Consider the following 14,590-nt stretch of genomic DNA (forward strand, 5'->3'; position numbering starts at 1 on the left):
TGCCGTGATCTCCAGTGGGGACTGAAAAATCTCTGGCAGCCATGAACTGACAGCACCTGCTGGGCTGCATTTTGCCCTCAGCTTCCCAGTGTAAAGCTGAATCTGTTGAATTCAACAGATTGCCTCTGCATTTATGCTGTTGTAGTTGAGATTAAAAATTAGTCCTTTAATTTTAATACAGTGGGGAGTAGAGCATTAATCTAATCGTGGTTACATGTGCCCTGGTAAGCGCAAGGTGTATTTAACAACGCAGATATGTCAGAAGACTTTTGTTACTCCCAGCAACTGTGCTCTGTCTGTGGACCAGCAGAAGAGTTAGGGCAAAATCCTCCCTTTCCTGCCCGTGGAACGAGAACCGGAGGACAGCACAGGTGCACGATGGCTTTTGGGAGTGATGAAGTGTTCGATGCTCTTCTCTTCCACCAGGTCACCCTGTGCTCCAACACTCTGCAGAGCTACGAGCTGGCTCTGGTGGTGGACGTGTGCGGTGTTGGCAGGGCGGTGTCGGCGCTGCTCCTCACAGCCAGGTATCGGCGCTTTCCTTGCAGCTCGTCGTCTCTCCTCGTGCATCCAGCACCACGCTGCCTTGCACGTGGTTTGCTGGCTCCATCTCCCAGTGACAAGTGTTGCTTAATGACGTAGTTCTGCCCAGCTAGATGTGAGATGGGCAGTGTTCTGAAAGCAGCACCTGTGCTCCACGGACAGGCGTGGCCCTGAGCCTTTTTCTAAAGGGAACAGTAATTCTATTCATTATTGGCCTGGGTTTTGGTGCTTGAGGTGTAACAAATTTCCAAAGGGCCATCTTTCCTCCTTCCTGCAAGTGGCGGACTTGTGCTGGGTTGCAGCCAAAATACAACATCCATTTGGGCCGCAGTGAGCAGCCTGCTGAGAGCTGGTGTCTGGGTCACTTAACAAAGGCGCGTGGGAAGGGGAAAGGGGCTTATGGCAGGACTGGTGAGGGGAAGCTCAAAGCAAGATCTTATGAAGGGGAAAATAGTCCTTGATGTGAAAGGTGAGCTCAGGTTTCTCTGCTTCCCTCTGGTTCTTTTGAGCATTAATGTTCTCAGACTTAAGCCAAAAGTTGTTCTTGCTGCAGGCAGATTCAGCCCTGTTGTGCTGCGGTGGGTGTCGGTTTAATTCCAAGAGGGATGAGTTCACTGTGCTGTTCCCTCTCCCAGTCAGTGCCTGGGCTGCAGTTTTGTAAAACAAGTGCAAATGGGGACAGAGAGTGCACGGAGCCGTGGGGTGCAGGAGCTGGGAGAGGGTGATCCCCCACTGCCTGAGGCAGGGGGTGGCTTGTGCCCTCCATCGCCGGGCAAAGGGCTGAATTCTCAGGCAGGGCAACAGCGGTGTGGGAGAGGAGGCAGTCGTTCTCACTGAGACACTGGGGTCTTGTGCCCTTTGAGCCTTGGTGAGCACTCGGGGGGAAGGCGGCCCCAGAGCTCACGCCTTGCCGGGACTGTTGGGAGGGTCCTTGCAAGCCTCCTGGGGCAAAGAGCGGGCAGAGCTGATCAGGGAGCTCTGGCACAGGGCACCGTGCGCTGCCCGGGCACCTGGCAGCCTCTGCGAGGCCGAGTGCCGGGGTTTGCCCCAGCTTTACAGGCGGTGGTGGAGTCAGAAGCAGTTAAAGGCCGTTTATCGCTGTAGGGGTATTAAGTGTCTATTTGACAAATGTGCTATGCTCTGTTTCATGCTATTTGGGGAGTAAACGAACTCCACATTCTCTCGTATCTCTAATTCCCTTTTGGTCCTCTCTTTGCCTAGATGCGTGGTTCCTGCGCTGCGAGTGCTCAACCCTGTCATGATGTTCGGACGGTGCTCTCTAAAATACCCTTACCAGCAGATGCTGACCCTTGTGAATGACAGCGATCTCCCAGGCTGCTACAGGGTTCTTCCTCAGGTTTGGCATTGCATCCGCCTCCTGCCCTCAGACGTTACCAAGGGTTTATTAGGGAAAAAAAGGATTTTGGATAAGGCCTTGCTGGTTTATATTGAAACCTAAAGGTTGCTGAGAAAAGGAAGCTACCTGAATATAAACTTCAGGAAGCAGTTTAAACTTTTTAGGAAGCAGTTTATATTCTAGTCTTTGGGGTGCTTTCATGCAGGAGAACTTAGAGGGTTGTGAAAAGCTTCTGCAAGGAGGCTGCCAGCACAGGAGTGGGTGTTTGTGGGTGCAGCAGGTTTTGGACCCTCTGAGGATGCTAAGCCCATACAAGTCTTGTATCTTGCTTTGTACTTTTCTGCTTTCTCCTAGGGGTTTTTGAAAATGTGTGTGAATTGCCATTGTGGTAGATGTTGAGGAGTTCAAAGTTTCCCCCAAGGTCACTCCTGTGTGTTGCGTTTGACTCTGTCCCTTACAGGAGCACAAGGAGGACGCTTCTGTGTGGTACTCCAGCCCCGTGCCGTGGGGGATTGTCCAGCCTCGCAGCTCCGTGGAGGTCCCGTTGACGCTGGAGGCCCAGGTGACGGGAGAGCAGGACACTGTTGCTCATGTTGCAGTGTTTGGGAGTGACGGATCCCCTCTGGTGAGTTCTGGGGGACGTGGGCCTTGGTGCGACTCCTCTTGGTGGGGTGTGAAGCCTCAGGCAGGGTTGCTAACTCCGGGGATCCTTCCCGGGAAAACAAAAACTTGTAATATATGCTGGTGCGGACAAGGAAAGAAGGGGTTTGTGGCACACGCAACAGCTAATGTCTGTGAAACAAAGAGCTTCACAGTCAGAATTATGACGGTTCAGCAGGGATTCTTTATTCGCAGCGCTGGGCAGCGCTGGGGATCGCTCCACCACAAGTGCCGCAGCTACTAGCAAAGCTCTCTGACTAATATACAGAATTCATTTACGTAGTAAATGAGCGTGCATTGTAAAAATAGACTGAGGGTCTTCTCCCCCCTGGTGGTCCACATCGTCTTCCTCACACTGCCCGCTGGCTGAACTTGAGGTTTCCCGTGTCCATGCATGGTCATGGAGTGACCTCACCATCCTTCAGCTCCTGTTTGTTCCGAGGGGGTTGGTGTAAACCCGCTCCCAGTCGCTTTTCGTGACACTGGCGTCTTCTCAGGCGCTTGTCTTGCGTTCTTAGGTCCCTGTTATCAGGGATGTACTCAGGGAGTTTACCAGGCTGTCTAAGGCCTGTTTTGTCTCCACTAGGCAAGGGTTTACAGGTTTCAAGATGTTTTACAAGTGGGTGAGATGTCAGAGGGTAGTTAGGAAAAGAGTATAAATGAAATAGTATACATTGCAGTACAATACAGGAAAAATAAAAGCTAGTGAAACACAAGTGATGGTTAACGTTAAAACTAAGCATCCTACTTTACTGGTTCCTATCCATTAACAAGGTCAGGAGGTCTTGTAATCTCAAGTATACTTGCAGCCACTCCCCTTCACCTAGAGAAGAGGAAGGATGGTATCATCCCAGGTGGTAATCTAAGTGTCTGACACAGCATTTAATTACAGCTAGGTCAGACAGGATAAGAAGGCCAGTCTGAAGCCCAGAACAACCCCTGGGTCTCGTACTCTGCTGTGCGATTAGATGAAGAGCTCTGGTGCTTCGTTAGGCCTTTTGTTCAGGAGCACACAGGGACATCCCTGAATCCTGCTAACGCAAGCGCTGTGTAAGAGGCCGTGCTGGAAGTCAGGCCCATCGCGTCTGAGAAACACCCATCATAGCTCTTTGCCGAGAGCCCCAGCCAAAGACTCATGAGTCTCCACGCCGCTTGCACCTGGAGCACAGAGACACTTTTTTTTCTGCCAAGCTTGGAAATGGATGAGGCAAAGCATTCCTGGACTAAAGCTTCCTGAAGGCTGATGTTCACAGTCAGGCATACACAACAGCAGCAATGACCACAAAATGTAGGCAAGAGAATGTTGTCTGTAGTGTCCTGGCTTCATTTAGCTGAAATCAAGATCAAATACAGTTAATTAAGCTTTAATTTAAAAGGATATCAACTTTTGAAGCAGCTGTTTTAAAATGTCTTCTCATCTCTGAGCATGAAAGAGGATGTCGGAGGGCTCCTGTGAGCCTTAAGCTTTCTGTAACAGAAAGAAAGGCTGACATTTTGGAAGTAGTTACAGGGATTTAAACTTTTAATGAAACAAGTGGAAATGATGCTGCTAAATCTCCTGAATGCCTCCTGAATATTTTTACTGATGTGAGGAGGTGGTTTAGCAAAGGGATCCACATTCCTTCCCCAGTAGTCTGTGACGGTTCTTCAAGAACAGAACTTTTGGGTCTCAGACTGTCAAAAGGAAAAAATACTGCTTGAATGATGTAATTAATAATTAATGCCCATTATCCGTATAATACCAGGAATAGACGTAAGTGCAAATCAGAGCAACTAACTTGTGTGATCTCTACTCTGAAGGGCCTGCTTTGCCTCTGGCTGGTGCTGGCTTTCACAGGCGTAGCTTTGGGACTAAAGCCACTGTCCCAGTGTGCTGTGCAGCAGCAGGAGTCAGGGAGGGTGCTCTGGGGCAAGACTGAGCAGTAGAAGGAGTGGGAGCAGGCACAAGGTAGAGGAAGGAGAGTTACCAGTGCGGAGGAGGTGTGAAAAAGCAAGCATGGGAAACAGGGTTTCTTTATCCCCTGATAACGGGAGCTTGTGCCTTTCAGATGGGATCAGTCCAGGTCCCACACTGGCTCCAGGCCTTTGGTTTCAGTTTTACAACACTGAAAACTTCAAACAGCCGTAATTATCCCCCAGTCTAGGAGTACCCTTAGAGCCGTTTAATCATTTTAAACTTTCTCTCTTCTTTTTTTTGATCTTTCCTACCTGCTTTCTGGAGCAGAAAATCCATCTAGTGAGCACTGGAGAAGGACCAGTTGTCTACGTGCATCCAAGCAAAATAAATTTTGGCAGTATCCAAGTTCTGCAAGATGCCTCCCAAACTCTCCACCTCTCCAATCAGAGTGTCATCCCTGCATCCTTCAGGGCAACAATGGTAAGTGTCTGTGGAGCTATTTTCCAACAAAAATGACTGACGAGCAACCTGTGACTTAATTATTGTATGCAACATTTGCATATCACTAGATGATTGAGAAAGCAATGTATTCCATCACAATGCAGCAAGAGGAGCCTGGTCTGGGGGCAGTTTTAGCTGGGGGACCCCTGAGTAAAACAGAAAATTTGCGTAGATGCTTGAGCAGAAATGAGTCTGGATCAGTGTTGCAAGTTCTCCCTTTATTTTGTGGAAGGTATTTAGCTCTAAGACTCATGTGTTTGGAGCTCTGAGACCAAGAGAACGCCGTGGCCCTTTGCTCCTGAAAGGGCATGGGTTTCCACACGGTTTCCCTGTTAGATCTGCATTTGCTTTGTGCCGAACTGCTGGTAATGACAGAGACTAGGGTGTGAGGTCTGGCCTCAAACTGCTCGCAGTGAGGTGAGTTTCACACCTGCTGGGTGTCAAACCAGCTGGGTTGTTGCACAAGAACATACGTGTAAGGGTGGTGTACCTACGGTGGAGTCCGTCGCGTTGCAGAGCACCTCTGGAGACTGGCTGCAGAGAAAGGCTCTTTAATCCTGGAGGCTGCGTAGGGTGAGAAGCTGCACGGCCCAGGGAGGGTGGGTTGCTCCTGGCAGGGGGAGCAGGGCTGATGCAGCCAGCACGGGCTTGTGCGCTGAGGCCAGGTGGGGTGTGCTCCCCACTGGAGGGGGGATCTGTGAGGGGCTTGAAAGCAGGGTTCGGAGGGGGTTTGTTCTTCTCCATGTCCGGTGGGTCAGACTCCTGGGGCTGGTTAGCCCAGGCCTGGCAGTGTGGACTGGGTGTTGTGGATGGAGCATCAGGCAGTGTGTGAGAGTACAGGCTCAGCCTCCTGGGCCGAGGACGGGGCTGAATTTCCCTCACGCGGCTTTTCCAGCTGTTTGGGGGATAAACGTAACCTCAAAGTGGGGGATTCCCAGGGCAGCTTGCTTTGATTCCACAATGAAAACCTGCTTTCCATCTCTGCAGAGAGCAAGCCACCTGGGGTGGGTGGTGCTGGTGTGTGAAGGACGGGGTTTGCGTGCTCATAGCAGGCCCTGACCCGCAGAGCTGCTCCGGCACTGCTGTCCGGCCTCACGCCTGCCCTCCCTCCCCGGGCAGCCTGTGTGTCCCGGGGGGCTCGCAGGGTGTCTCTGCCTCTGCATTGCCTCAGGGCCCTAAGGCGTGGGGCTGGGCAATGAGTCCTATCCTGCTTCACTGCCATCTCTGCAAATATTGTGGCTAATCAATAAATAGAACAATAATAGCAGGGGGGTCAGGGATGGTTTCTTGCCCTGCAGTAAGGGTGGGCTCTGCTGCTCCGTAGTCCCCCCTGCTGACCCCACAGGCTTGACTTACCCCACCGTGAGCATCTCGGCTTCTCAGGACAGCTGCTGCTATCACGGAGGTGTTCAAGGGAGCAGGTCCTGAGAACCTGCTCGATCAGTCGTTTCAGCAAGGGCTCTTCAGACTCTTCATCCCCCCGATGCTGAGCTCCAGGGGAGCAGCACTGCGGCAGGCGAGGTGTGCTCCAGCTGCTCCCTGCCCCCAGCAGCTGCCTCCTTTGGTGCTGCTTTGCTGCCTCAGTTGAAGTTTTGCCCTTTGCTGCTGCCTTAGGCTGCCTGACCGTTTATTGAGGGGAAGAAGAGAGGACTGAATAATTTTGGAGATAAGATCTGAGATGCAGTCAGGTGCCAGGGTGAACTGCACACGTACCTCTGAGAGCAGAGGCAGTCCCTTAGCCTTGCTGGTGGGTGACTTGGGCATCCTGCATCCAGTTGTGCCCCTGAGCCCAAGTCTTGTGTTCTCTAAGACAGAAAAGCTGCTGCTTTGATTTCCTGCCTGGAGATTGCTGCAGGTCGGTGAGCTGTGATTTCCCTGTCTCCTGTTTGATGGCTGATCTCAAAACCGTGGCTGTTTGCAGTCAGGCTTAGAGATCACGGTCCCTGATCAAAGGAAGGAGCTATGATTGAAATTTTCACAGCAGCATTGCATCAGCAATGTTACAGCACGCTGACTGGCAGCTCAACAAACCGAACAAGATTAATAAAGGGACAGCAACAGGGCAAGTATAAGTTTAGTATCTTGTTCGAAACAGGAAAGGAAAATGCTGTAATGCAGATGGCCATGGTGCCACCTTGGTGGTGGTATTAACCATCACCTGCAAATTGCTGTTCCTGTCAAGTCAAGATTTCTTCTTGCTCTATGGGAGAAAAGAGCATTATCTGAGCAAGGCAAGATGCTTTTTTTGTGGGTAACAGTGCTGTGCCCTTCAAATGATATCTGTAATGCTATTTAGAAATGAGTGTTGAATTAACTTTCCAGGATATGGGCAACACTGGCCCTGAATATGGGGTCTCTTCCAAGGTGAGCAGAACTTTTGAAGATAAGATGCTGTCCTGGTTCAGCTAGGATAGGGTTAAGTTTTCCCCAGCAGAGAGGGGGAAGGAATCTCCAGCCAGGTTATTCATACCATGCTGACCTCAGGTCCAGGCGCGGGAGCGTGGGAATTCTTTTTCCTTTGTGGCTTTGGTGGCGGGGAGCACGGGGCTGTCTGTAACCATTGCGGTATTTCTCTGTATATCTTTTGTCTTGTTTACTGTTATTACTGTTTATTGTTGTTATCATAGCTACTGTTGTTGTTCAGATTGTTTATTACACTGCTGTATTAAATTTCTTCTTATCTCAACCCGGGGTTTGTGCCCTACTTGTATCCGAGGGTGGGGGAGTGACAACAGCAACGTGGTCTCCGGTCCCGGCAGGGCCTAAACCATCACAGCCTTTTTGGCGCACCAACGTGGGGCACAAGAGGGTTGAAATAAGAATCAAAAAGGGACAGACCCTGACCAGAGTGTGCTAGAGCAATCTGTTGGGTGCAATTTTTCTGTTTGTATTTGTACGGTTTGATAAGACAATGTTTTCAATGCTGGCCCACTTGCTTGCGTGGTGGAGCTGGATTATTCCTTATATCCACTGTGTGTTCCCAGTGCTGGTGTTTGTTATCAGTGGAAAATGTGTAAAGGGTCTTATTTTGCTGTACTGGCTCCTGACTGCTTATAATGTGTTTGTATCGCTGGGGGGGGGCGGGCCGGTACCTGTTTGCCGTTTGGGCTTTTGTTAGGGGTCTCACCCCCTCTGTGGGTGAGCCAGGGGAAGAGATCCTCTCAGTTTTTGAGAGTTTCAATTATCCTTGGAGCCTGCAGGCCACTGTGATTGCAGCACAATGCTTTCTGAATGCCTGCCAGATCTTGTTTTGGCCATGCGGCACTTCTCTAACAATAGCAGTGCCCGGAAACCTGCCCTGTGGTCAGATGATAGTGAGTGGCAAGGGGTGTGGGAAAAGATGGGCGAAGGCCTGAGTCGGTGGGCACCCCCAATGCTTCGGAACTTCACTCCTGAACAAATGCAGAGCCCTGAGAAGCTGATGGAGTGCTTAGAAAGGGTGTGTTACCAAACTGGCAAAACCCAGGAGACACAAATCGCTGCAATGTGTTGGGGACTTGCCCATGCCTACCGTGTCCTCTTTAATACCACCCACTGCCCTCAGGGGGGAGAAAAGGCTACAGAACCTGAGAGTGAAGTTACTGGTACAGTATCCGGGCCGGGGGAACAGGCAGAACCAGTGTCAGTCGCCTCCACCAGCACAGCGACTGGGCCAGAGAGCCAGGCAGTGCCAGTGTCAGTCGCCCCGATACAGAAAACAAAATATACCAGAATGTCAGCTGGCAAAGTGAGGGATGGGGATGAGCCAGGCCCAGCACGGGAACAGATGCACAGGCTTAACTCTTTGCAGAGCTGTCTCACCAGAGCCTCATGGTGCTCCAAAAGCTCACCTTTTAGTTTAGGTTTTAAAGGCCATGTTTTGCTAATACAGCAGTACCAATTTGCTGATTTCCAGCCAGTTTGGTCTTGCCAGAGCTGGAGGGAACCATTCATTGTAGCCACCTGTGCCTGGAAACACACGGCATCAGTCATGAGCAGGGGTCATGGCCAGGAGCGTCAGTCTTGCCCTGGTGACAGGTTGTACCAAAACCCGAGGAAGGTGGAAGGCTGCGTCCCTCCCAGTGTCGCACAGGCTTAGGTCCAGCAGGCTTAAGTCCAGAGCATGTGGCTCTTAGAAAGGGGAGCAGAGGTGTGGAGGAGACCTTGGAAAAGGTGCCTGAAACCTGGCCACAGGGGGGAGTTTGGTTTTTATCACGTAAGGTATCTTATATGAGTTCATGCCCTTTCAGAATTGCTGTTTTTTAGTAATGGAAGAAATTATTATCCTGCTTGTCTAGGGAAATTAAACTTGTCGTATCATGCTGTACCTGTTGGCTAAATGAATTAAAGAAGGGTAGAATCTTCAAGGCAGTTATGCTCCGAGAAGCAAGAGTGACTCAGGAGGGTGCTTTTCCCAAAGGAAAAGCAGGAGGAGTTTGGTTATCAAACCAGGTGGCCCTGATCTCCCCAGCCCAGCGAGGAAGCGCAGATGGGTTCTGGAGGGGTGAGCTCTGGACCAGGGACACAAATGGAGACAAGTTTAGTTAGCTCGCTCAGCAGTCTGCTATTGGCTGAACCAAGCTTGACAAGTTAGGCTCTGTTGTCAGTGGCAGTGAGTGCCACGCTACTTTTTTTTTTTAGAGGCTCTGCCTTTTGATTTCATAAAACATCCCCTTGATGGTGCTCTGGGGCAGAGGCTAAACCAAAGTGGTCCCCATCCATGCTTTCGCCGAGGAGATGCTGGTGCTGAGGTGCCAGGAGGCGGCTGGTGGTTGGTGGGAGCATCCAGCCAGCCTCGTGCCCTGACCTCCACCTCCTACTGGGGCTCGGGGCCATCTGGGGCTCTCTTCTGCCACTGGCAGTTTGTGCGGATAAAGAGTAGCTTTGAAATGAAGAACGCAGGGTCCCCCACCTCAGGACTGCTGAAACACCCGGGAGGAGGCTCTGTGCACAACTGATGTGGGACGGGGTTTTATTTCCCCTTCATGTGCAGCCTCCGTGAGGAGCGATGGGTCGGCTGACAAAGGTGTGAATGCTCCCTTGCTAGGGCTGTGGCTTGGTAAAGTACAGCTGCATTTTAATACTGAGTTCTGCTTCCTCTTTCACTTGTGCAAGGCCAGAATGACCAGATCACTTAATTAACTAGCTTTATGCAGCTTCAAGAGAACTGAGTGTGGTGGCTCCTCAGTCGTCCCTTAGGGCATCCATCCCATCCCAGCCATCAATGCCATTCCATCCATCCATCCATCCATCCATCCATCCATCCATCCATCTCTTAGATGCACAGTGGTGTCTTATATCCAAATTCTGGCAGCTCTTATTCGCAGTGGAAATCTGTCCTGGGAGAAGCTAATGATCTCAGCATTGAGCTTCTTGAATAAGTGATTGATCCCCACCCTTGCCCAGCACTCAGGGACTCTGTGCAAGCTCCTGCAGGGACAGAAATAGCCACTGTTTTTGTCTATCCAGTGCACAGGGCTGCTGGGTTGTGTTCTGGAGCATTCAAGGATAAGCGAGTAGCAGGGACGTTATCAGAAGTTAGATCGTGGTCTTCAAAGTGGGGGGAATTTTTAGCGTGGCTCCAAGAGATTCCTTGTCTCTGGGACGCAGCCTGGATCCACGCAGGCAGAAGCTGACCTGGAAGCCTGAGTGAGTCTGGCCCGGCAGAGCCTTTTGGTCCCGGCAGGTCTCCTGTTCAGTGGTGCACTGTGCTGCCCCGTGCTGCCCCTTGGACCCACACCAAATGCTAACGGAAAGAATGAGGACCCGATGCCATTCCTGCTCCTCTGGAGTGGGCTGTTGGCCCTGGCTCACCCTGGGAAATTCAAAGTCTGGCTCCATCGAGACAGCCTGTCATTATTCCTCAGTCATAGTTTCTTGGGTACAATTTACTGCCTGGCTTGTTGCCAAGCTTTGATAAATGAGCTTTGCCAGATAGCAGACATGCAGATTCACCTCTGGGGTGGAGCTATCAGGTCTCCTTTTCCAGTGAGCTACCATGAATCAGAGGGCAAAGAAAAGCTAACAGCCACCGGCTTGGTGTGAACGCCTTGGCTGGGTAGCCCTCGGCTGGTGGCAGCGCAGTGGATCCTCTGAGGCTAGTGATGGGCTGTGCACGGGATGCAGGGGCAGCAGAGGAGGGGTGGTGGGATCCTGTGTGAGGCCCCAGAGTTTACCCTGTGCCAACAACCTTCCTTCATCCCATTCTCATCTTGCTTTTTTAAAGACTTTCTTTTGCAGCTCTAGAGGACAAATTAAATGGAGCAGAGTTGATTGATTTTGCCAGCACTTGGAATAATGTTGATGCCTTTGGCATGCTCCACCTGGGACGCAGGCGTGCAGACCCGACCTGCTCTCCATGCAGGGCACAGCCAGCCTAAGGAGCTATCCTAGCTGGGGCATCCTACACACGCTGCTGGGACGCTGCCTGTCAGCAAGTTTTTGCTTCCCTGGCCGCAGAAAGTCTTACCCTTGCTAGCAGAGGTCGCTTTGGGGGGTTATTTAAAATGCTTCCCAAGACTTCAAAGTGCTGCTTGGTTTTCTGACACTCTTCTCCCTTGGGCTGGCTGGTGTCCTGTTAGAGCTGAGTGCTGCCAGCCTGATGGATGGGAACTCGAGCTAACCTCATCTGGATCGAGCATTTGCTTGGATCGTGTCAGGCCTCCAAGCACACTGTTGCTTTCCATTAAAAAATAAAAAAGGCGGGGGGAAACCTCTTCTCTTACAATACTGCAGGGTTTTGGGTGAGTAGTGCCTGTCACCCCAAACACGGCACTGAAGTGTGGGGTGCAGGCACCACCACCACCGTGATGGACACTTGGAAGCTGTACATCTGCCTCCCTGTGCATTTCCCGCTGGCCAGGGAGCACGGTGTGTGTTTCCTCTCTGCAGGCTTGCTCCCTGGGAACGTGGTTTTAGAGGGGCTGGGGTCCAGCACCTTCACTGCCGCAGCTGTGGAGGGAGGTCCATGAGAAACCAGAGGGAAGAGAGTGCTTGGAAGCCCGGGCCATGCCTACAGGGCACGTGCCTTCCAGTTTGCTTTCTGCTTATTGCTTTAGTGCCCTGCTATGAACATTTATAGCTGAATTTTCCAAAGCAGAAGGCACTGGGGCACCTCACTGCAGCTGGTGATCAGTGGGAACCGAGTGCTTCAGTTCTTCGGGGGCTGTTGAGAAGCACTGAGTAACTCTTGGGAAAGAAGACGTTGGTGTCAGGGTTTTGATCAGCCGGTTTTGCAGAGTTACTCTTCAGGCTCTCAGCAGTATCCCCCAGCCGTGTGGCTGCTGCAGTGGGATTTGAGCAGTCCTGGCTTCCTCTAGCCTTGAGCCTTTATGCTAACCCAGCGCCCATTGTCAGGAAGCCAGGAGAGGTGAAGTAGCTTCCCTTGGCGTGCGCTCCGAAAGAGAGACTGGAGGAGGAATAACCTCCTCCTGAGGATGAGCATCCCTTGGGTTGGGCAACACTGGGTTAATGAAGTGAGTCTGTTAAAGGAAGGTAAAATACAGGTTGTAGAAGCTCCTGCATAGTTGTTGTTTCCAGCTTGGATTTAGGGAAATGGACCCTCTCTGGTTTTTATCCTCATATCTTCAGCCCTTCCTTTTCCTGCACCCCACAAGAGCCCAGGTCCGTGGTTTCCATGCTAAGTTAGTGTTCGGCTTGTCTTACAGGCTCGTGAATGCTCGTGCTGGAGGATTGAACCCAGTGAAGGAGTGATTCCTCCTGAGACAGAGGTGTCAGTAGCTGTCATAGCAAGCTTGGATGACACGGAGAAATTCAAGGACGAGGTGAACCTGTTCATCGAGAACAGCCACACCTACGTGATCCCCGTCCAGGCTGTTGGCACTGGCACCACGATTGTCACTGACAAACTCTTTGCGCCGGAGCTCAACTTGGGACCCCACTTCAGGTAGGGTATCTCTCAGCTTCTGCCGTGGGCTCAGCAAGGGGCAGTTTTGCTGTAGTCCTTCAGGCTGGTTGTTCTTCAGCGCTCAAGGTCCTGGCTCTGTTTTCCTGAAGCCCCAGGGCTTCCTTTAGAAACCTTCTGTGGCCATTTGAAAGTTGTTAGATACCCTCAAAAGCCACCAAAATGGAAACCAGTTGTTAAATTGTCACTGACTTGTCTTTAGTTATAATACATCTATTTCCTCACTTGAACAAAAAGAGATTTGGAGGAAAACAGCAGGTCCTGGAAGCCTCTGGGTGGAAGATGCTACATTACAAGTATAAACACATTTCCCTTTGCAATCATGTTGATTGTTTTTCCCTTCCCTGTGGAGTATCATCTCGCAACAGCGGAACACCTTTGTGGTAGCTTGTTAGCAGGTCCCTGACTAAATGAATGGTGCTGTTTTGTTTGCCCTCTGCCCAGCGGTCCTGAGGAGCAGCAGAATTTCTTTGCCCCGTGTCATCCCTCATTTGCTCGCCTTCCCCGTCTCCCCTGCCGGGCTGCTCTTCATCAGATATAGTCGCTCTTCCCTCGTCTCTCCCACCGGCTTTCCTCGGCGTCACCGCCGCAGCGGAGCCTGAGGTGCGGGCAGGCGAGGGTGGCACTGGACCAGCTCTGGAAGGGAGAGGAGGAGAAGTCCACTGAGTTTGGGCAGGATAAATGGAAGGTGTTAATTAAAGAGCTTGGCTCAAAGGAGGGGGTTCACTGGTCCTAACGCGTCTATCTGACCAGGCCTGTTCCTGTAAATGGGAGAAAAATAAGCCTTTTCAAAGTGCTGCCTGCTTTGTGTTGGACACCTCTTAGGATGAGAAGAACAGTCTTTTTGAGGTGCCTGTTCCTTTCCCTGGCTGCAGAGTGTCCACAGCGGTCCAATCCCTAAATTTGGGGGTAGAAAAAGCAGGTTGATCCTACTCTGTAGGATAGATTTTGGGGGGTTAAATATGCATGCACAAGCCACCCACATACGCAGGGACATTGCAGGGGGTTGGTGCTTGTCCAGCGTGTCCTGTGCTCTGTGCAGCCACAGACTGGCTACCCAACGGAGTGGGCGATGTCAGTGTGATTTGTGTCATGGTCCTCTGCCCCCCTTCACGTCTTGCTCTGCAGACTCTGGAGTTGTTGCCTTTGCTGTCAGCTGCAGAGCTGCCCCAGGTGAGCTGAGACGGGACCCAGGTAACATCTCAGATGAGCTGGGCTTTCCCAGAGCCACAAATTCTGCATCCACGCAGAGCTTCTCCAAGCTTTCGTCTGTGCTGTCCACCACAGAAACCATTTCACACTAAGCTTGTACGCATCATGTTTTAACAGTCTGTTTCAGCGGCTGGTTTGTTCTATTCTTGGCTCAGGTCTGTGCATTTAGCTGCCTGGGGCAGGCATGCATTTTGTAAGCCGTGTATTCTGTCCTTTTCAAAAAACCAGTAACTGTTCCAGGAACAATTCACGTCCTGGTCATGCTCAGATTTATAGAGGGTAAAATAATCACTCCAGATGAGCCTGCAGTTAGTGTTTCCTTACATGAAGAAATCAATTTCCCTTGAGTATTCATTTTGGTTTATATCTAGCTCTAGTTATTCATCTCTCATCGTTGCTCCATCCCCTCAGCAGCCAGACCTGGTCTTGCTGCCATGTTTGATTTGGGGAAACTTCTGTTGATCCTGTGTTCTCACAGTGCATTATCTTCCTAAACCACAACAGCAGCTGCACTGTT

At 51.1% G+C, this 14,590-nt stretch overlaps 1 protein-coding gene across 1 annotated transcript in view; it reads left to right on the forward strand.

Annotated features, from left to right (window-relative positions):
* The window catches only part of LOC141955232 (hydrocephalus-inducing protein homolog), a 96,328-nt gene that overhangs the window by 53,027 nt on the left and 28,711 nt on the right, over positions 1–14,590 (forward strand). The window contains 5 exon segments of the mRNA XM_074895151.1: positions 427–527; positions 1,765–1,900; positions 2,361–2,525; positions 4,785–4,937; positions 12,605–12,843. Of these exon segments, the coding sequence (XP_074751252.1) occupies positions 427–527; positions 1,765–1,900; positions 2,361–2,525; positions 4,785–4,937; positions 12,605–12,843 (794 nt within the window).

Source organism: Athene noctua, unplaced genomic scaffold (assembly GCF_965140245.1).
Source record: "Athene noctua unplaced genomic scaffold, bAthNoc1.hap1.1 HAP1_HAP1_scaffold_146, whole genome shotgun sequence".
NCBI lineage: Eukaryota > Metazoa > Chordata > Aves > Strigiformes > Strigidae > Athene > Athene noctua.